This window comes from Hemitrygon akajei, chromosome 5 (genome assembly GCF_048418815.1).
Source record: "Hemitrygon akajei chromosome 5, sHemAka1.3, whole genome shotgun sequence".
Classification (NCBI taxonomy): domain Eukaryota; kingdom Metazoa; phylum Chordata; class Chondrichthyes; order Myliobatiformes; family Dasyatidae; genus Hemitrygon; species Hemitrygon akajei.
In genome coordinates this window covers 79,737,544-79,761,200 of record NC_133128.1, presented here as the reverse complement: position 1 = coordinate 79,761,200, position 23,657 = coordinate 79,737,544, and the positions used below count along the sequence as shown (strand labels likewise).

The following is a 23,657-nucleotide window of genomic DNA, read 5'->3' as shown; positions in this document are numbered from 1 at the left end:
TTACCAATTATAAAGGTGTCTGCTTTCACTCATTTAAGGGTTCCAATCTTGATATTACAAATGTACCAAACTGGTCATGTGGCTTTCTCTAATTCATATGAGGACAACATGGAACTTAATGACATTTTGTTGCTATATTGCTGAAACTTCCAGAACTGTATGATTGCCATAATCTAAAGAAAATCCATATTTAAAAAACAGATTAGATTAGACTAAACCAAACCATCAAAGCCATAGCTAGCATATCTGTCTATTAGGTCTTATATAGGCAATGGGCATGTATTTTAAAGTTACTCTTTCTGTTTATTCTAATTTTAAATCAGGGGCACATTAGTGTGTGAGCAAGTTCTGTAAAATTAAAGAGGTTAACTCTACTATAAAGAAATTAAACTAGCAGATACGACTACCAATTAGAAGAGGTGTCTGGGTCAGAAATATATTGTAACTGCAACTTGTGAGAACTGTCGGACCTCATTGTGGCAAACTGTAACCACAGCAAGGGTTGGCTGCTCAAGGAACTTCAGCTCAGGGCCGATGAGCTGAATCCAAGCTCCAAACACTGCAGCACATCAGATAGGGAGAGAATTATCTGGACACTGTATTGCAGGAGGCAGTCAACTATCTCTAAATTGGTAATTGGATAGGGACATGAAAGTATGACTACAGAAGAAGCAGGTGGATACAAAGGGTGGTTCCAAAGGAGCATTCGGGTTCTTGTCCAACAGTTATGAGATTCTTGTGACCTGTATGGACAACTGTGCATACTGCAAGAAGATGTGCAAACTGTCCACAGCACCCTGGCAAGTGGGGGAGAAAAGAGAAATGTAATAGTTAAAGGTTATAGCATTATTAGAGGAACACTTAACTGGCACAAAGACAAGAGTTCTTGAAGACTGTGCTGCCTACCTGGTGCTAAGGTTAAGAACATCTCTTCTGGCTGGAGAAGGATCCAGCTGCAGTGATTCACACAAACACTAACAAGAGTCTTAAAGCATTACAAAAGCAAAGATGCCGGCAGTCTTAATGTGTATAAGGGTGGATAAATCCCCCTGGCCTTATCAAGTGTACTCTAAAACAATATGAGAAGCCAGGGAAGAAATCACTGGCAGAGATATTGGTATCATCATTAGCTATGCTGAGGTGGCAGAAGACTGACTAATATTGTGCCCTAATTTAAGAAGGGTAACAAGGACAAGCCAGGAAGCTACAAGCTAGTAAGTCTAACATCAGTAGTGGGAAAGTTACTGGAGGGGATTTTAAAAAGGTTCCTATATTTGGAAAGGCAAGAACTAAATAGGGCCAGTCAGCATAGCTTTGTACATGGAAAACTGTCTCTCACAAATTTGAATGAGCTTTTTGAAGGGATTAAAATGATCTAATAGGGCATATTGGACAACATCTACATGGATTTAACAAAGCTTCTGATAAGCTCCTGCATATTAGTGTGGCTTGGAAGGTAAGATCACATGGCATCCAAGGTAAGCTAGCCAATGGAGAGTTGTTTCTCAGAATGGAGGCTTGTGGCCAGTGGATTGGTGTTTCATTGCATGATTTCTATGAGAATGTAGTTGGCATGGTTAGCAGATCTGTGGATGACATCAAAAGTTATCCAGAATACAAATGGCTCTAGATCAGGAGTTCTCAACCTAGGTCCACAGACCCCTTGATTAATGGTAGGGATACATGGCATAAAAAAGGTTAGGAAGCCATGATCTAGATGGAACTAGGTAAGTGGATCAAGGAATGATAGATGGAATTTAACTCGGGCAAGTGTACAGAGCTCATCAATTTCATCAACTTCAACTTTACCTCCAACTTCCACCCTGCCCTTAAATTCATTTGGCTTGTTTCTGACACCTCGCTTCCCTTTCTCAATCTCTCTGTCTCCATCTCTGAGGACAAACTGTCTACTGATATCTTTTATAAATCTACCCACTGTCACAGTTATCTTAACTATACCTCTTCCCACCCAATCTCCTGTAAAATTTGCCATTCCCCTTTTTTAGTTCCTTTGTCTCTGTCACATCTGTTCTCAGGGTGAAACTTTTCTTTCCAGGGCATCAGAGATATAATTCTTCTTCTAAAAATGGTGTTTTCCTTCCTCCACCATTGATACCGCCCTAACCCACATCTCCTCCATTTCCTGGTCTTCCGTGCTCACCCCATTTTCCTGCTTCACAGGGATACAGTTCCTCTCGTCCTGACCTACCACCCCAAAAACCTCCTCATCCAGCTCATCATTCTCTGCAACGTCTGCTGTCTTTAATGGGATTCTACCACCAAACACATTTTTACCTCCCTTCCACTCTCTGCTTTCCACAGGGATCACTCTCTCCATGATTCCCTTGTCCATTCATCCCTCCCCAGTAATCACCCTCCTGGCACTTATCCCTTGCAAGTGGAAGAAGTGCTACAACTGCCCTTTCACATCCTCCCTCATCTCTATTCAGGGCCCCAAACAGTCCTTCCAGGTGAGACAACACTTCACTTGTGCATCTGTAGGGGTCGTTACAGTATACAGTACTCCTGATGCAGCCTCCAGTATGTTGGTGAGACACATTGTAAACTGGGGGACCACTTTGTAGAGCACCTCTGCTCCATCCTCAAAAGGCAGGATTTCCTGGTGGTCAACCATTTTCATTCCATACCTCATTCCCTTTGTGATATGTCAGTCCATGGCCTCCTCTACTGCAAAAATGAGGCCAAGCTTAGATTGCAGTAGCACACACCTCACATTCCATCTGGGCAGCCTCCAACCTAATGGCATGAACAGCGATTTCTCTAACTTCCAGTAATTTTTTCCTACCCCTCTCTTCTTCCACTCCCCAACTCTTGCTCCTCTCTTATCTCCTCATTGTGTATGATCAGCAATGATCACAGTGAATGGCGGTGTTGGCTAGAAGGGCCGAATGGCCTACTCCTGCACCTACTGTCTATTTCTCCTCACCTGCCTATCAACTCCCCCTGCTGCCCTTCCTCCATCCCCTTCTCCCACGGTCCACTCTTCTTTCCTATCAGATTCCTTCTTCTCTATCCCTTTATATTTTCCACCTAACAGCTCCCAGCTTCTTAATTCATCCCCTTCCTCCCACCCACCTGGCTTCTCTTCCCATTCTGGATTCTTCCCCTTCCTTTCCAATCCTGACAAAGGGTCTCAGCTCAAAACATTGACTGCATATTCATTTTCGTAGATACTGCCTGACCTCAGTATCTGCAGAATCTCACAAGTTTATTATTGGAAAAGAAGAATTTGCATTTCTATGTGATGCAAAATCTACTCTGAGAGTAAATGTATTTAATTATGTTCAAAATTCCAAATCATTGGAGAGAGATGGAACATATTGTTAACATGATGAATCCTTGCTGTGAACTAAATAACTTGGGTGGTACAGGGTTTTATCCTGTGTAAATTCCTCCTAAGTGAAAGAATGAAATTGGTAAACTTCTCTTTTTTCTAAATGTAAGCTAAATGTGAAAACTTTATTTGTCTTTTCAAATACTATTTTATGTTTTTATGTCAATAGTTTACAAAATTATAGAATGGTTACAATATGGAAGGTGCCTCTTGGTTGGTCAAGTCTATACTGTCTCAGTATAACAGTAATCCTGCCAATTCTACTTCACAGAAGTGCAAAGTGTTGAATTTTGGCAAGTTAAACCAGGGCAGGACTTCCACAGTAAATGGCAACATTTCGGATTCAGAAAAAGACAGCGGGAGAGCACTTAAGGATTTCCAGCAGGAAGACATTTTGAGTTCTCAGGAGAAGGGAGGGGCTAGACTGTGCAGACGCGTGACGTCAGCCAGTTGAGTGCGAACAGGTTTAAAAGAAGGCAGCCATATCCAGCGAGCAGCGGAGTGAGAGGCAGCAGAGTGAAAGGGCTTTTGCTCAATGGGCTTTGGCGGTAATGGGAAGCGGTGAGGCAGTTGTTGATTGCAAAAGGAGTTAGTATGTGTGTGAGGCCAATTTTCTGTGATCGGTGTCAGATGTGGGAGGTCCTGGAGTCTCCCAGCGTCCCGGATGGCCACATCTGCACCCGGTGCATTGAGATGCAGCTCGATGACCTTCGTCTGGTCAGGGAGAGTGAGGAGGTGATAGAGAAGAGTTACAGACAGGTGGTCACTCCGGGGCCACGGGGGACAGAGAAATGGGTTACAGTCAGGAGAGGGAAGGGGAAGAGTCAGGTACTAGAGAGTAATCCTGTGGCTGTACCCCTTGACAATAAGTACTCCTGTTCGAGTACTGTTGGGGGGGACAGCCTACCTGGGGCAAGCGACAGTGGCCGTGACTCTGGCACAGAGTCTGGCCCTGTGGCTCAGAAGGGTAGGGAAAGGAAGAGGAAGGCAGTAGTGATAGGGGACTCTATAGTCAGGGGTTCAGACAGGCGATTCTGTGGATGCAGGAAAGAAACTCGGATGGTTGTTTGCCTCCCAGGTGCCAGGGTCCGGGATGTTTCTGATCACGTTCAAGATATCCTGTGGTGGGAGGGAGAACAGCCAGAGGTCGTGGTACATATTGGCACCAATGACATAGGTAAAAAAAGGGAAGAGGTCATGAAAGAAGACTACAGGGATTTAGGAAGGAAGTTGAAAAGCAGGACCTCAAAGGTAGTAATCTTGGGATTACTGCCTGTGCCACACAACAGTGAGAATAGGAATAGAATGAGGTGGAGGATAAATGTGTGGCTGCGGGATTGGAGCAGGGGTCAGGGATTCAGATTTCTGGATCATTGGGACCTCTTTTGGGGTGGATGTGACCTGTACAAAAAGGACAGGTTGCACTTGAATCCCAGGGGGACCACTATCCTGGCGGGCAGGTTTGATAGAGCTGTTGGGGAGGGTTTAAACTAGTTTGGCAGGGGGGTGGGAATCAGAATGTGAGTGCAGGGATTAAGGTAGAAGGACAAGGGCATGATGCTAAGAGTTCTGAGTTGATGAGGAAGGACAGGCAGGGGACAGAACATAATTGTAGCCAGTTAAAGGGGTTGAAATGTGTCTATTTCAATGCTAGGAGTATTAGGAACAAGGAGGATGAACTTAGAGCATGGATTAGTACGTGGAAGTACGATGTTGTGGCCGTTACTGAAACTTGGTTGGACAAAGGGCAGGATTGGATGATGCAGGTCCTGGGGTTCAGGTGTTTCAAAAGGAATAGGATGGGAAGTAGAAAAGGGGGGGAGTGGCATTGCTGGTCAGGGACAGTATCACGGCTATAGAAAGGGAGGACACTGCAGAAGGAGTGTCCACGGAGTCAGTCTGGGTGGAAGTCAGAAATAGGAAGGGATTTGCTGGGAGTAGTCTATAGGCCCCCAAATAGCCCTCGGGACACCGAGGAGCAGATAAGCAGGCAGATTTTAGAATGGTGCAGGAAATACAATGTAGTCGTTATGGGTGATTTCAACTTCCCTCATATTGACTAGCACCTCCTGAGTGCAAGGGGGATAGATGGGGCTGAATTAGTCAGGTGTGTTCAAGAAGGATTCCTGACACAGTATGTGGACCGGCTGACGAGAGGAGAGGCTATACTGGATCTAGTTCTGGGTAATGAACCTGGCCAGGTGACAGACCTCTTGGTGGTCCACCACAACTCCCTTAGCTTCAGTATAGCTATGGAAAGGGATAAAGTAGGAACTAGCGAGAGTAAATTGGAAACAGATGTTCAAAGGGGAAAGCACAGAAGTAATGTGGGAGAAGTTTAGGGACCACTTGAGCTGGGTTCAGGATAGGTTTGTCCCACTGAGGTAAGGAAAAAATGGTAGGAAAAGGGAACCGTGGCTGACGAAACATGTGAGGCAACTCGTCAAGAGGAAAAAGGAAGCATATGTTAGATATAAGAAGCAGGAAGTAGGAGGGGCTTATGAGAAATATAGGGTAGCCAGGAAAGAACTAAAGAAAGGACTTAGGAGAGCTCGAAAGGGGCATGAGAAGGCTTTGGCATGTAGGATTAAGGAGAACTCCAAGGCGTTCTCTGCGTATGTGAAGAATAGGAGGATGACGAGAACGAAGGTGGGACTGCTAAAGGATAGAGGGCAACATGTGCCTGGAGGCGGAGGAGGTTGGGGAGGTCCTAAATGAATACTTTGCTTCAATGTTCACTAGTGAAAAGGATCTTGATCAGGATGAGTTCGAAGTACAGCAGGCCTGTGCGCTGGACAGTGTGGAGATTAAGGAAGAAGTGTTGGATCTTCTTAAATACATTAAGATTGATAAATTCCCAGGGCCGGATATGATACACCCCAAGTTGTTGTGGGAATTGAGAGAAGAGATCGCAGGAGCATTGGCCATGATCTTTGAGTCCTCTTTGGCTGCAGGGGAAGTGCCGGAGGACTGGAGAATGGCAAATGTAGTTCCCTTGTTTAAAAAAGGTAATAGGGAGAAACCTGGGAACTATAGACTGGTGAGTCTTATGTCAGTGGTATGCAAACTACTGGAAAGGATTCTTAAGGATAGGATATATGAGCATTTGGAGAAGTACAGTCTACTCATGGATAGTCAACAAGGCTTTGTGAAGGGAAGATTGTGCCTCATGAGCCTGATTGAGTTTTTTGAAAAGGTAACAAAAGAAATTGAGGGTAGGGCAGTGGGTGTGGTCTACATGGACCTTAGCAAAGCACTTGACAAGGTCCATCATGAGAGACTCATCCAGAAAGTCATGAGGCATGGGATAAGTGGAACCTTGGCTGTTTGGCTAAAAAATTGGCTTAAAGGAAGAAAGCAAAGGGTAGTTGTGGAAGGAAAGCATTCGGCCTGGAGGTTGGTGACTAATGGAATGCCACAGGGATCTGTCCTGGGACCCCTGCTATTTGTGATTTTTTTAAATGACCTGGATGTAGAGGTGAAAGGATGGGTGAGTAAGTTTGCAAATGACATGAAGATTGGAGGAGTTGTGGATGCAGCTGTAGGTGATCGAAGGTTACAAGAGGATATAGACAGGCTGCAGAGTTGGGCAGAAAAATGGCAGATGGAGTTCAATCCGGACAAGTGTGAGGTGGTACATTTTGGAAGGACAAACCAGAAGACTGAGTACAGGATTAATGGTCAATTACTTAACAGTGTGGATGAACAGAGGGACCTTGGGGTTCAAATCCATACATCCCTCAAGGTTGCTGCACAGGTTGATAGGGTAATTAAGAAGGCCTATGGGATGCTAGGCTTCATTAACAGGGAGATTGAGTTCCAGAGTAGAGAGGTCATGTTGCAACTCTACAAATCTCTGGTGAGACCGCACTTAAGAGTATTGTGTTCAATTCTGGTCACCTCATTATAGGAAGGATGTGGAAGCTATGGAGAAGGTGCAGAGGAGATTTACCAGGATGTTGCCTGGATTGGAGAACAAGTCATATGAAGCAAGGTTAGCAGAGCTGGGACTTTTCTCTTTGGCGCATAGAAGAATGAGAGGGGATTTGATAGAGGTCTACAAGATTATGAGAGGCATAGATAGGGTGGATAGTCAGTATCTGTTTCCCAGGGCACCAATAGCAAACACCAGAGGGCATATGTACAAAATTAAGGGAGGGAAGTTTAGGGGAGACATCAGGGGTAAGTGTTTTTACACAGAGGGTTGTGAGTGCCTGGAATGTCTTGCTAGGGATGGTGGTGGAGGCTAAAACATTAGGGGTATTTAAGAGCCTCTTGGACAGGCAAATGGATGAAAGAAAAATGGAGGGTTATGGGGTAGTGTGGGTTTAGTACTTTTTTAAAGGATTATCTGGGTCAGCACAACATGGAGGGCTGAAGGGCCTGTACTGTGCTGTAGTGTTCTATGGTTCTATGGCAGGGCCCTGGAGAGTACTGTAGAACAAAGTGACCTAAGTATACAACTATATAGTTTTGAGCCAGTACAGACTTGACCTGCTAAAAGGGCTGCTTCTACATTGTAACCATTCTGTAATTTTGTAAGCTCTTGGCCATATGAAAGCATAAAAGTGCGAAGTATTATTTGAAAAGGTTATCAAAAGTTTACCAATTTCACAAGTCTTTCACTTAGCGAGGAGCTTTCACTGAGGATAAAGCCCTGTACCACCCAAGGTAATTAATTCACTTCAAGGATCCATCATGTTAAAAATGTGTTCTATCTCTTGCCAAGGAATTGGAATTTCAAACATAATTAAATACTTCATCTCTCAAAGTAGATTTTGCAGTAAAAACAAATTCCTCCTTTCCAGTGATAAACTACATGATTTTTACACAGTCTGGAAAGAAGCTTCACTTTGTCATTGCTGTTACAATTAACAGGGGAAATTTATTTTCATGCTAATATAATTACTTGGATGAGGAAATTTATTAATTCTAAAAACTTGAAATTTCCCAAATCAGGATGTATCACATTATTGTGACTAGATTTTCTTTTATAAACATGTATTCATTTCCTTACCAAAACACATAGCCCAAGATTGCCATAACCAGATCTAATAGTACTAAAATCAAGTTATATAGTTGATTACATATACTAAAGTAATCAAATACAATTACTTCACTGAAGTTCTCTACTAATATGTTTAAAGAGCTTGAGGGAAATGCACAAAATAAACAGTTTACGGTGTAGATTAAGACCTTTGCATTTACGTTGCCCCTTTGACTGTATAATTAATTTCTTTTCACACTTGTCAGAGTAATTTGATCTAGAAAGTATTCCACACAAAATAAACATTGCAAATACATTGTAAGATCAAATTTTGACCCTCCTCCAATGGAGCAAATTTGATTGGCTGAATGGCCTAATTCTGCTTCTATGTCTTATGGTCTTACAAATCATTGTAAATGATTTGAAACAAAATTAAACTTACCGTTTGTGATTTCTTCTTTTTCTTTTTTATTGCTCTGAAGAAGCCTTTCCCCTTTTCCTTTGTTTGCTCCAGTGGGTTAATGTTAAGATTTTCTGTACTTCTCCTGAAATGAAAAATAAATTGATTAGGGTTTAAGAACAATCAATGCAACCCATTCTTAAAAACTGTATGTCTGATAAAATTTGATGAATCAACAGTGAAACAATACCTAGATGAGCACTCAAGCTTCCTGTGTTGTATGGTTTTAAGACTCTGTGATGCACTCAATTGAATGCTAACTCCAGTTAACTGAGAACATAATCCAGTTGCACCAAATAAATAAAAACTTCAGCCTTGTTCATATGTTGTTAATATATACAAATAACACAAAGAAAAGTACCCTAAATACCCATCCCATTAATGTACAAACATTTCCAACCTGGCAAATGTTCTAAAGATATTAAACCAAGATTTCCAAGGGTATCATAGCAGTTTAGTTGTAATTGGCTTTAAAGAAATGAGAAAGGGAATCAAAAACTGGAGGCCATAGTATTAAAGGAAAAACATTAGAAAAGACCTGATGAGTAACTCTTTCAAGCAGAAGGTAAGTGCACCGAGCTGCCACAGGAAGTGCTTGAGGCAGGTAGAATAACAACATTTTAGACAATTGGAGATGTACATGGACAGAATAGGAAAGAGTTAGAGGGATATGAGCCATTTAGATGGGCATCTTGGTTGGCATGGATATGTTGGGCTAAAGGCTGCTATCTATGCCTTGTCACTCAATGACTTAGAGCCTGATTTCAGAAGAAATACTTCTGGGTGCTCACCATTCAATATGCCAGTACTGCAGCTAGCATTCTGCTCAATCACATCCTCACCTCCACCTTCAAAAGCTACTTCCTGAATAAAACAATTACTACTTTCTTCTTGGTATGTACCTTATCTCTGCTCTGTTACATCTAAAGGATACAAATTGGAAAAAGACAGGAAAGGCAACCTGTTCAGACATTCATCACCTGATCTAACTGGACCACAAGTATAACAAAGCCATATTTTTCTCATCCAAAACTGATCACTTGTCCATGACACAAGATTCTTGAACTGAAGAATATCCTCTTTACTTCTCTGTTGCAAATTCTGTAACTTATTTCTATTCATTATTTTAAAGTTTAAAGTAAATTTCTTATCAAAATACATCTATGTCACTATTTACCACCCTGAGATTCATATTCTTGTGGGTGTTCACAGAAGATACAAATAGAATGGAATCAATGAAAAACTACATACAAAGATGGATAAACACCAATGTGTAACATAAACTGTGCAAATACAAATACAAAAAACGATAATAATAATAATAATAATAATAAAGTAACAAATTATATTGAGAACATGAGTTCAGTGTTATGGAATCAGTTCAGTATTGAGGTGAGTGAAATTATCCACACTTGTTCAGGAGCCTGATGGTTCAATGGTAATAATTATTCCTGAACCTTGTGTGTGGGACCTAGGCTCCTTTACCTCCTGCCCGACAGCAGTAGCGAAAAGAGAGCGTGGCTTGAATGGTGAGGAGAGGGGGCCATGATGACACATCCTGTTTTCCTGTGGCAGTGCTCTGTGTAGGTGTGCTCATTAGTGGGGAAAGCTTTTCTAATGCTCCACTGGGATGTATCCATTACTTTTTGTAGGATTTTCCGTTCATGGGCATTTGTGTTTCCATAGCAGGCCATGAAGCAACCAGTCAGGAAACTCTCCACTGTTTATTGATAAAACTTTGTCAGAAGTTTTAGATGACATGGTGAATCTGCACAAACTATTAAGACAGCAGAGGTACAACTGTGCCTTCTTTGTAGCTGCAGTTTATGTGCTGGTCCCAGGTCAGATCCTCTAAAATATCCCTAAGGAATTTAAAATTACTGACCCTCTCCACCTCCGATCACCTAATGAGAAGTGGATCATGACCTCTGAATTCCGCCTCCTGCAGTCAATAATTAGCTCTTTGGTTTTGCAGATGTTGATTGAGAGGTGGTTGTTGTGGCAGCCTTCAATCAGATTTTTCAACCTCTCTCCTATATGCCGATTTATCACCACTTTTGATTCGTGCAACAACTATCTCAGGTACCTTCAACTCCAAGGTGCTCATGGATGAGGCTGAAACCAAACAGTTATCTTTCTTGTATCTCCATCACCCTCTTCTCAATCCTTCACTGTCTTCCAGGTCAAGATGCAAGCTTAGGTTTAGGGAACATGGGTTTTAACATACCCACATTCACCAAACCTGAGCTTGCATCTTACTCTAATTTCTTCTTCAGCTCCTCTCATGTCCTCTTTGAACTTGTACTGTTTTAAAGTCCTCATCCCTGTTTTTCCAGTTCTCTTCTTGGCCTTCTTACCCTATCTGTGAATCTCCCCTAGTTTAATAACATTTCAGAATATCTTAAGTTCTCCAACTTCATCAATTTTGCTTGTTCCACCATTGCAAGCAGTGTCACCAGCACCAAAGACCTCAAACTTTGGAATTCCTCCCTGCCTCTACCTATGATACAACTCTCCATGAAACCCACATTTCCAATCATGTTTTCAGGCAAATAATCTGTTATTTCCTTACTTTCAAACCTTAAGATAATATCCCTTGAAGTGCCTTAGAATGCCTTGAATATATTAATGACACCATTTAAGTACATTTGAAATCCTTGGTTAGACAATACTTGTGACAATACTGAGAGCAGTTCTGGGCACCAAATCTTGAGTAGGATACATAGGATTCAGAGGGACAGAATGGTATACTTACCATTTCTACAGTGGCTAAATTGCAGGAAGAATTACAATTAAGATAGTATTCCTTTGGAATTTAATCTTGACTGATTTGTTTTAAGTTTTAACACATAAAGAGAAATTGCTGGTGTAGAAAGAAAGATGGCATGGTCCATTGGATGGTCAGACTTGAGCTCAGGGTCAGAGTTTGAAAGCCAAGTTTTTGTTTTTGGAGCAAAGTGCCAAGACAGAGTGAAAAAAGGGAAACTGTTCCATCAGTGAAAGGGTCAACAGCTAAAGGATTCAGAGTGATTAACAATAGAACTAATGGTGTGCCAAGGAAAATTCTTTATCATGCAATTAGTGGTCATGATCTGGAATTCACTACCCAAATGTTCTGTCACTTTCAAAAGGGAACTGGACTAAAAACAGAGGAGATACGGAGCAGTCTCCTCCCAAAGAATTCACAAATTCAGGAAGCAAGGCTTTAGAATGCTTTTGCTACCTCGAAGTTTTCTTTCAATATTAAAGAACCAAGAAAAAAAGAGAAAAGATAGCTGTTTTCTTACCAAAGGTCCACAGTAGTGTGTCTTTTGGAATGCTTTGACTGAATGTTACCAGGCATTGGCACATTAATTGGTTCTCTCTCACTGAAGGTTCCCTCCAAAGAAGAATAATCTAAACAAACAATAAGTGTTAAGCTTTGCTTCATCATATTGCTATCAGCTTCTACAGATCACCGAGTTCTAAACTTACCTTCATAGTAACTTCGTACTCGTCTGTCCCTGGGCACTGTGTCCGAAAATACATACTTATTTTCTTTTGTGGATATACCATCTTCTAAGTGTATGTCATGATATCCTCCAGGCTAAAATGTAAACATAGAATTTGTTTATGATGCCAAATGTAAATCCAAGTAAATACAGCTTTTGGTAACACAAATTTAGAAAAAAAATATACATACAAAGCTATTTTAATATTACTATTTCAGCAATTTAAATATCATCTTATTCAAACATTATTCTACAATTCCCAGCAGTGAGTCACAACTGGTGTGTGTGTATCTTTTACATTACTAAATTCTTCCTGATGTGGAGCATATTTGTAATAAATCAAATGGATACATAATTATCATGTGGAAAGCAAGACAATACAGGCTTAAATTGCCACTAGGTTTGTTAGATTCCAAATAACAATGCATCATTATTATGTAGGTAACGTTCGCATAACATTCGCATTATGCGAATCTTGAACTAGGTTCTCTGGAAAGCCACCAAACCAAAAAAGATAATACTCCTGAAAGTAAAAAAAATATATTCTAGAAAACTGAAATTAAAAGAAAATGTTGGAAATATCAGAGCAAGGGTCCAAAACTTGGGATGTTGGCTGTATCTGTATTCAAAGGTGGTGCTAAACTTGACTTGGTGTTTCAGGCATTTACTGTTGATATTTAAGATTATTGGAATTTTCCATAATATCTATTGCTCAATGAAAAAGTTTGTTTATAAAACTCCTTATTTGAGGATGTGATCAATTGTAATCAAAGAACTCAATATTAATTTTTTTTTAAACTCTGTGCATAATGTTACCGTGAGGCCATACCAGTTTAGGGCTCCGTCTCAGTGCAGATACATCCTGGGACGATCATAATATCCTCTCATACTCTTTATCCCCGACAAAAGGATATCACTTTGCTTAGTCTAAACTTATTCAAAAACACTCAGTCCTATAACATTATATTATTTCATATCTCATTAACATCAAGTGTTAGACCTCTAATCACAATTTCAAGACATCTCAACTCTGGTCAATCATTTGTAACATAAAATTCCCATTCCCCTTAGCAGATTCAAGAATAACTCAAAAAACAACACAAAAATTCTAACTTGAGTGCTAAAAACCTAGCTCACACAAGGTTTTCCTCAATCACTCCCGCTGCTACCTATGGGTCCTGACGAAGGGTCTCGGCCCAAAATGTCGACAGTGCTTCTCCTTATAGATGCTGCCTGGCCTTCTTTGTTCCACCAGTATTTTGTGTGTGTTGTTTGAATTTCCAGCATCTGTAGATTTCCTCGTGTTTGGTCTTGTAGCTATGTTGAGGACAATTTAGGCTCCAACAGCTCCTTAGAATATGATCATCATTCCCCCCTCATAAATTGTCTGAAATATACAAAGCCCCCTTCTGATATGCTACTCATTTCCTGATTAACTACTATTCCTGTTATTGAACATAGCTTATCTTGAAAGATGGCTGCCATCTTAGTGAGATGCAAATACTGAAGAAATTTACCAAAGCACTGCCCAATTGCTTTTACAAAACAATTGTAGAGTTTGATTGCTAAAATTTTAAAAGTTTGATTGCTTCAATAGAATAAAATAAATAAAAATCAATGAATTTGATCAAAATTCTAATTTTACATTGGGCATTTGTGGCATTCCATTACATAAACCAATTTACCAGAATCAATGGTTTAAGAGGTATAAAATGACTAACTTCAAGCTCAAACACGAACTAAAAAATTTATATTTGTTTACTTATAATAAATTGATGATATAGGAATACAAAATTAGGATTAGGCTATTCAGATTCTCCAGCTTCCTCTACCATTTTGTTAGATAGAAGTTGAAAGGAATCTCATGTACTTACTCATTTTTGTTCCGTATTCTTTGATATTTTTAACTAACAAAATAGTGTGTGTCTTGAGGTTCAATTTTACTATCGTTCAGTGTTAATAATCCAGATTATATCAGCCTTTACAGGAACATGATTCTCTGTATCTATCCTGCAGAATTTTATTAACATTTCAAATAGGCCAATTAGATTACCCCTCAAACTTCAAAGGATTGCAAACAGCGATTTCCAAAATGTACTGTATCTCTCTAAGTCCAATGTAAATATTCCTGCGATAAATGAAGTTACATACTGCATTTTGGTGATAGAAGGTTACAGATGAAAGGAAAAGGAAAAACAACATTCAGGCTTAACATGGTTTTCTTTCAGAAGGATTAATGGATCTCACTTGGCATTACGAATAGTTTAGTCAGAAATAACAATTTTTTCCCTCTGTACTCATGTAAAATATATGCCTCATAGAAAAAGAAGAAATTTGGCATTGATTGAAACAAACCATAACTCCCAAGCTGTGGGTTAAAGCAATGAAAATTAATTTGGTCTAACCTCAATCTGATGTTGATGGCTGTGATATGACACTGTATTATCCCTGGTAGAATCTTTGATTGGTGGCCTGCTATGCTTTCCATCAGTTAAGGACTGCTCCACCTGAAAGTATGATGCACCAATTATCTCAACAGCAAAAACAGAATTATAAAAGACATTTACAAAAACTGACTTTATTCATTTTCTGAAAAACTATACACATTTTAATGGCCTAATGACTGGTAATAACTTGTATAATGCAGAAAACATATTTCGAAATTAGGCCAGATTAAAATAGAGGAAAATACAGTCCAACCATTCATGAACTATGATGGAATTGCAGCATTTGCGAGTTTCCTTTGACATTTAATTACACTTTCAATTTTCATTTATGATATGCTGTTATACAGCCAGAAAAATTGACCATTATGATTTAGTAATAAATATAAAAGTCCAAGTGATTTGAGTCTGTCAGTACATCTTACTTGAATTGTAATTGTAAATTTTAATCTAATATCCATCAGAAACGCAGAATTCTTTTTTTTTTGATTATTTCACCTTCGTACTTAAAATATTCCCCATGGCAGTATTTTAAAGTTTGATAATATGAAGGGTGGACAAGCTACACGCATCAAGTATACTAATGTTGCCCTTGACGTGTCGAATTCAAAGCATTTAATACAAAATGTTCTCTAGGAATGTCATATTTAATCACTCTCCAATATTAGCAGTACACAGTTTTCTTCACTCTAATTTCTGGTTCATATCTCCATCTTCTATAGGCCGTGCACCCCTAGAATGTAGTATTCAGCACTAAGGACCCTCAACATCCATGACTTGCTCTCTTCTCTATACTAACATCAGGCAGGTGGTACAGGTGCTTGAAGACCCACACTCAATGATTCAGAAATAGCTTCTTCCCCTCTGCTGTCAGATTTCAGAATGTTCATGAACCAAGGATTCATGCACAATTATTTCTGTAATTTATATCTTTGCACTATAATGATGCCATAAATAAATTTCATGTCATGTCAGTGATAATAAATCTGATTCTTAAACCTCCATACTTCCTCTCATATCAAACAGCAGATTTTTATTTTTTTTACAAAGATTCTTGCAATATAATTTATGGCATGCAATCTTAAAAACTATTTCATCAACTTCAATTATTTTGTATATTAAATTTCCCACTTCCATAATAAACTTTTCAAATATAACCTGCCTTTACGTAAAACATGCTAATTATCTTAGGTTACTTATTACATTTCTAAATTCTTATTTTAACTTCTGTTAAGGACTCAGGATGTTAGTCATTTCTCTTTTCTATTGGTACTGCAAGGCCTTCAGGATGCTTCCAGCATTTTGTTTTTTATTTAAGACTTTTAGAGCTGTCCAGAACATCCCAAATGAATTCTCTGCAACATTACCCATTAAAAAATCCAAAGGTGTTAGAATTATTGAGCTAATATTACAGTTCCTCACTGTCTTTTTTTTCTGAAGAACAGCTAAGGGGTAATCCAAGAATAATTCTTAGCAGAGTAGATTGGACACAAAAGATACAGTATACGTTATTTACACAAAGGTATGGATAGAGATGGGAGCACAAGGAAAATTAAATGAAGTTTTTCCTTCATCTAACTTCCATTCTGTGATATTGTGATCAGCTCCAGGGTCAATGAAGTAATGCGCCAACTTAATTGCTCTGGACTCACAAAAGATGGATGATATTTTGAACAATGCAAAGGGCTACAGGTCACCTTGGAACTATTTAGTATCTTCTAGTTGTTTCATGTTCTTAAAACTGACTAGAGATCCCCAAAAATAGTTTCATGCTTATTTTAAACTTCAAGGTCAACATACCTAATGCAATCCAACCTTTTTTTTTCAAATTGGCATTCATTTATTCTTCTATATAAACACAGGTGACAACCTTATAATGTGCTGAAAGACCACTAAATGAGACAGATCTATGCCACAGAGAGCAGTAGATACAAAATGTAAAAATATAATGAAAATCCTGTGCCTTTCAAAATATGTACATTTTTCATACAATAAAATCACTTTCTGAAATTACCCAATACCAAAGCAGTTTGTGTCTAATAAGAAACCAGACACCACTTTTAAATTTTGAAGTGCTCAAAGCATTGCATATTATATTTTGAGAGGAAAAACAAAAATGCTTAAGTGATGAAAAATTTGATGGGGAGGATGAAAACACATGATTTAGTTTTGTAGAATTCTACCAATCAATACTGAACATTGCCTGGAGTACAAGGACATCAGTGCTGCTTCAGCAACTCTGAGGACAGGAGGGTTTGTAAGAGTCACACCTTCCACATCAAGTAGGAAGTAGTTCACAAATTACTGTCAGGTAATCTTAATGTGGCAGAGAAACTGAGGCCATGGTTGATGTATAAGAGAGTAATGCAGATAATTAAGTTAATCTCATTTTAAGAAAGACGCGAAGATCCTAGATGGGTTCAGAAAAGACTATTAAAATAGTTCCATGAATGAGCTGTAAGGTTGGACTGCAGAGTGTATATTTGTTCTTGGAAGAAAAAAAGTTGAGAAGTAATTTATTTCAAGTGTACAAGAGCACACCTGGTTTAAACAATGAAAGAAAAAAGTTGCTCCAGTTAACATATGATTATTCCAAGACCAAGCATCAATTATTTTTAAAAGTTTGAACAAAAGATACAAAGGAGATGTAAAGGAAAATGTTCCTTTTAAAAAACAGACTAATGCATTGGTTTGAGTGTAATAATTAGTGGTGGGAGGTATCACACACTGCTTTTAAAACAATATTTAATTGGCACCGATAGAGAATAAAATTGCAATAGTCTGGAAGCAGAGTTAGGGAATGGGTTTGAAGGGATCACCATTAAGAGTAGGCATGAATCTACTGGACAGAACACCCTCTTTCTCTAGTATAATGATTCTAAGATTCTACATCAAAATAAATATTTAATTGCAAATCCAACAAATGGCTCCCAGAAGTTTAAAATGCAGTAGAGATACTGAGCTGTCATCAAATACAAGAGAATAAACTGGTAAGTCAGGATATTTCATGCAGCAAAAGGTGGAAGATACCTAGATGGAAAAGGATTTCAGTTAATCCATCACAGTGGACATGTCCATCAATTTCTTTATGTGGGTAATATAGTACAATACACTGAAATTTAAATACCAATATGCCTTGTTATTATTTGAACTAGAGGTCAACTAAGGAATGCTGATAAACAACAGGAGGAAATAAACACTTAAGACCTAGTATTTTGAGAATGATTATGCCATGCTAGGGACAATAAAACACAACAAAACATCCCAAGACAAAGACAATGTTAAAAAAATCACTTTCTTGTCAAAAATAATAATCTATACATTTGGAATAGAAGATGACAAGACAGTTAAGTTTAGAGTTATAAAAACTGTAACATGCCACCAACTTCATCTTTCATCAAATAACATCAAAATCTGAAGACAACTGACAGCTCCATTTGGCTTAGGTGTTACAGAAAAACAAAATTTGCAAAATCTTTGTATGCCTCAAAATCAAATAGTAAAAATGTCAAATCTGCTTAGAAATAAGAAATAATGTGGACAAGAAATAACTAGTTTCCATAACTAATGTTAGTGCAAGATACTTAAGATGAAGTGGAGAAGACAGTAAGAGTATAAAAATTCAAAGTAACAACAACTAAAAAAAAAATTAAAATAATAGATAATAAATGACTGGGTACTTGCTTAGAAATTGTAACCTTAGAACATAGGATTAGGCACTGAAATCATCTCTGAAAAAGTAAATCAAGGCATTAGTCAATAACCTGACGAAGAACTCCTAGAAGATGACTTAAGCTGTGACGATGTGCAATGCCTGGCCAAAATTGGTAAAATCAAGCCATCACCAACTTTGTTTACAAAAGACATTATAGCAGCCACAAGCAAGGATGTGATAATGCCTAGTTAATTAATAATTATTGGAATAAATTGTATTTCTTTATTGTAATTTCTAGCGCAGAAACAGAGTTTGAATTTTTAAGGTTTATAATTCACATATTAGACATGCTATACCTTAAGGTTTGTTTTGGGATTTTAGATCTGAATGTAACTACATCTAGAGTGCCTTTTTTCTCACAATATATCTAAAGGTTTTAGTGACAAATATCACATTATATTCAAAATCAATGTAAATTAATAACAATATGATTATGCACAGGCAGATGGAATTACTTTAATTTGGCATCATGGTCGGCACAGGCATTGTGAGCCAGAAGGCCTGTCCTGTGTTACATTTTTATTGAAGTAGGGAAACTTTCAGGTTTAGTTCCATACTTAATTGGGATAAATTATAACAGTTTTATAAGCATGAAATAAATAAATGTTAAAGCACTTCAATTTCAGCTTAGCCCATTCTCACTGTCCAGAAGTGTACAATTCCAGTGACAAAAATAGTCGCATCCCTGAGCTGCCTGCATTGCTGCCACCACCATTACAAAACAACCCCCATCGGAAAGTACAGCAGTTGACTATGTATATGAAATACTTTAACAAAACTGTTTACAAAACAAACTCAAATTGCCTAGTCGTCACAATGTGTTGAGTGGACATTTTGTTTAAATCAATGAATTACTGTAGCTTTATGAACATAATTTTAAAATTAACTTTCTTTAATCAAAATGATATTTTGTTCAGATGCCTTCTACAATATGCCTTGATTTGATAACTTCTTGTCCCAACAGTCAAATTGTCACTAGTCATTGCCCACTTTGACCATATGCTGGAAAAGGATCTACCAAATTAGCTAATCTGAATTAATACCTGCTTCACCACAACTTCTGTTTGCATTCTAAACACATCCAGTTCAGGCCAAAAGATCAGCAGAGATGTTGGATCAGAACTATATCCATCTCATTGCACTCAACATCAATGCTTCACTTTATCATTTCATATTGTTATATAGAAAAACACTTTCTGCTAAGCAGTCACCCTTTCTCTGGAGAATATATCAATGTCTGTACATATTTCCAAAGCTATTATTTAGCAAATTTGAACAGGTATTGTTTCAACCCTTCACAATAATTGATTAAGTCCAAGAACAGCAGCAATCAATGATACCATAGAATTGGCACTGAAAATAAAATCTCTATAGGTTTTCATTAAAATATAGGAATACCGTTACTTTACCAAGTGATAACACTGGTTTTTTTAATATGCAAACTATAATGAATCTAAAAACGATATAGTTTAGCCTGTTACATGACTTAGTTAAAAACAGATCAAATCAAGCACTATTCTGATTCAAACATCACAATAGCAAAGTTAACACTGACCCCAGAAGTTTCGGCAAAGTCCTCACGTGAGGAGCCCAGAGAACCTCTATTGATAGATGTCCGAGCATGTTGCATTTGAGGAGATAACATCTGTAAACTATTTGTCCTAGCAGGCATTCCCTGTCCTGCACTTCCAGAGTTAATTTCAGATGCTTGTTTCCTTGGAATATACATAGAATGTCTTTGTGAACGTGATTTGGAGGCATATGGACTGGGATAATTTAAGTCAAAAGGAAAAGACTCATGTGGAGCAGACACTGAATGTGAATGACCTCCTTCAAGATGGCTAGCAGGAACCTTAAGCTCATCTTCATTTGTTGAATGTCTTGTAGATGGTTTGCGAGTTTCCAGACTTTTATTCATAGCTGGAGGATTCTGCGCCGGCCGGTTCTCATTGGATCCAGTTGATAAAGCATTGTTTGAAGCAGTGAGTTCCAAGCAGCTCGAAGGAAAATACCTAGATGACTGATCCTCCCCATGCACTTTCATTTCATTCAGGTTTCCAACTGACCTTGAATCACTCAATGTCCTATATGATTTGGATGGCGTTAAAACTACTGAGTTCTTTGATTGTTGCAACACTGAACCTTGTACAGGCTCTATGTAACTGTGACGGTTGGGTTTCTCAGTTGGTAGAGTTCCAGTTTTATTTTGTGGCATTTCTAAAAATGAGTGCCTATTCTGCTGTGATTTTGTATTAGGTTTTAAATATTTTGCACCAGGGCCTTCTGCAATCTTCTGATCAGCCTGGATATCAGTTTTAGACTTTGCATGTGCTTCCTTGGATGCCAGGCGTGGACTAGGAAGGAGTGGTAAATTAGTGGTGGTAAAATCCTTGCTACTAGAGAGATTCTGTTTGGTCTGTTGATAGTCCGGTGAAGGAATAAGGGCAGGGCTGTGTGGGGCAGAACTTTCACAGGAAAGGTTATCATGTTGACTGTTGTCATCACCTCGCTTAACGTTGACACTTAGATTCTGCTGATCTCGACTATCTGATCGAACAGACAGTGATGCACTTTTGCTACCATGATTTCTGAAAAACACAAGGCATTTTTTTCAATTACAGAAGAAACAATATTTTATAGCATATGTATTGTATAATATTTTATCTGTTCTCATCCATGATTCAATTTTGACAGAACTTCTTCAAAAACAACTTTTCTTTATTGTATCCCAATGCAGGAAAAATTTCATTATTGGCAGAATTAATGAACTCTTGTATAGTTATAATGTGATAAAAGGAAAATAAGCTTTTGGTTTAAAGTCAGATTATATGGAGAAAAAAGGATGAGATGCAGTAATTTTGAGGGGAAAAAAGTCTAGTGTGTGTATCCTTTCTCCTTATTCACTCATGATACCAGATGACCATTGACTGGGCCAGCATTTACTTCCCATCTTGAACTACCAACAGATTAAAGACAGTTAAGAGTCAATCTTACTGCTCTGGGTAACTACAACAAATTTTCTTCCCAAAGAAATTGGTGAACTAGAGTGATTTTTGCTGAGACTTGTTTTTTTTTGCCAGATTTAATGAAGTTCAATATCCTAACTGTCAAGGAAAGATTTGAACTAGCATCTTCATATTAACAGACCAATCTCAGGATATTAACTTAAAAGTAATGCCATATATCCTACAAGTAAAGGAATAATTGTCAAAGCCATAGCTTCCAGTTCTTAAACTGAAGATCAGTTATGTAATTAAATGCAAAAATCAGTAACATGTACTGTACCTTTATTCAGTTGTCCCTTATCCTCCCCAAGTTGTGTTGGTTTTACCTTGTCAATAAGCTCAATACCAATTTTTTCTAAGACTACAAAGGTATTTACCCAGTAGCTTGGTCAATAAACTTTTAGCAGCAATGAGATAGATAAAGGTATATATGGAATTCCAGGGCACTGGACAATGATGGCTTAAAGACATGGCTCCATTGAAAGATGGAAAGAAAAAAGGATACATTAAGTAGTATGTATTTAATGGAAAGTTAACAACCATTAAGGGAAGGAGGCAAGTGGATAATGTGCAAAGAGGTATAAGATATAAAGACACTTAGATTACAAGGATGAAGTTTTTCACTTGGTTTTGGAGTCTGGGAAACAAAGCCATTACAAGAGAGTGGGAAGATGCATTATGGTAAACAACAAATCAGGAGCAGTTTAGAGTCTGAACAATGAATTGGAATCTAGCTGTTTAAATAAAAACAGATAAAGATGCAAGCACATGAAAATACATGAAAAATGGCTTTAGCTTATTCAGGTAAAATTAGTTCATTTTACAGAGGCATATTTAGGCAAACTTCGTGACAAAAAGTACCATGTACAAGAAATTCAGCTTTCTGAGACTAGAGGCAAGGTTAGGAAAGATTTGGTTCACACTCAGTGCTGAAAGGAAGACAGCAAGTAAATGAGTCGGAAAAAATTTCAGTTGTGGGTCATGGTAGTTAAAGGAAAATTGTCACACGTCCAAGATTAAATTTCTTATAAGGAACATGTAGGTAAGAAAGTGGTTCAAGAGGTATCGGGAAGAGTTGAAATTGATTCTCTCAGCTTGAGTGCCAAGATCTCTGAGAGGAAAAAAAATGGAGAGTCTAAGGTAGTTTGTAGTTCAGGAAGTTTACCATTACCAGTGTAAGGGGGAGAGAAGGTGTTAAGCAGTTTTCATATTTAAAATAATTGTTCAGTGGCAAGCAATTTTATCAATGGAGAACAAGACACAACAATGAAATGATCCAGAAAAGATTATTAAGATGGTCAATAAATTAGAGGAAAAATTGGATTTTTATACCAAAGTATTACTTTTACCTATTTTCTGCATGATGAGTTTTCCTTTTAGTTATCCGTGTTGGGGAGGTGCCACTAGATCTATCCAAAAGTCTCTGGGTCTGGAAAGCAGAGTGGTTCAAGCACTGTTCTGTTAGGTATCTCTCAGATGGATTCAATTTCAGCAAATTCTGTGAGGAAAGAAACAAAACTGACAGTAAATGTACATCCACATGGAATGCTCTTTACAATTAATTAACATGCGTGGCACAGTATCATAGTGGTTAATGTAATGTTATAACAGCAATAGCGATTGGAGTTCAATTCCTGTCGCTGTCTGTAAGGAGTTTGTAAGTTCTTCCTTTGACCATGTGGGTTTCTCCTGGGTGCTCCGGCTTCCTCCTACATAAGGTAGGGTTAGTAAATTGCAGGCATGCTCCTTTAGCACTCAAAGCATGGCAACACCTGCTGGCTGCCCCCAGTACACATTTGGAATATACACAAATTACGCATTTCACTGTTTGGTGTGATGTACTTGTGACAAATAAAGGTAATCTTTAAACTTTCAATCATAATATATAACGAAAGACATAATCTAATGTTTATTTTTACTTGAAAAGTGCACTCTGCTTACAAGAGGCCTTTAGAGAAAATTATCTTTGTGAATAACCACTAAGAATACAAAGAAATTATGATAAATATCTGTCACATTTCTTGGAACTGTAATACTTATAGAATGGCCACAACTATACAAACTGCAAAAAAAAAATCAAATTTCACATTAGTTACATACCTTCATGAGGTCTAGCATGACTCCACTAATAACACCCAGGTATCTTCTTTCCAGAGTTTGAGGGTGGTTTACAGCAGGAAACTATAAACAAAAGGGTCAA

At 38.3% G+C, this 23,657-nt stretch overlaps 1 protein-coding gene across 4 annotated transcripts in view; it reads right to left on the bottom strand.

Moving 5' to 3' along the window:
* The window catches only part of cdkl5 (cyclin dependent kinase like 5), a 533,184-nt gene that overhangs the window by 9,277 nt on the left and 500,250 nt on the right, over nucleotides 1–23,657 (bottom strand). For all 4 annotated transcript variants that reach the window (XM_073045859.1, XM_073045858.1, XM_073045860.1 and 1 more), the window contains 7 exons: nucleotides 23,558–23,638; nucleotides 22,807–22,955; nucleotides 20,008–21,040; nucleotides 14,699–14,800; nucleotides 12,277–12,388; nucleotides 12,090–12,198; nucleotides 8,785–8,887 (listed from right to left, as the gene is read on the bottom strand). In XM_073045859.1, coding sequence (XP_072901960.1) covers nucleotides 8,785–8,887; nucleotides 12,090–12,198; nucleotides 12,277–12,388; nucleotides 14,699–14,800; nucleotides 20,008–21,040; nucleotides 22,807–22,955; nucleotides 23,558–23,638 — 1,689 coding nt within the window. The remainder of the gene's footprint in view (nucleotides 1–8,784; nucleotides 8,888–12,089; nucleotides 12,199–12,276; nucleotides 12,389–14,698; nucleotides 14,801–20,007; nucleotides 21,041–22,806; nucleotides 22,956–23,557; nucleotides 23,639–23,657) is intronic.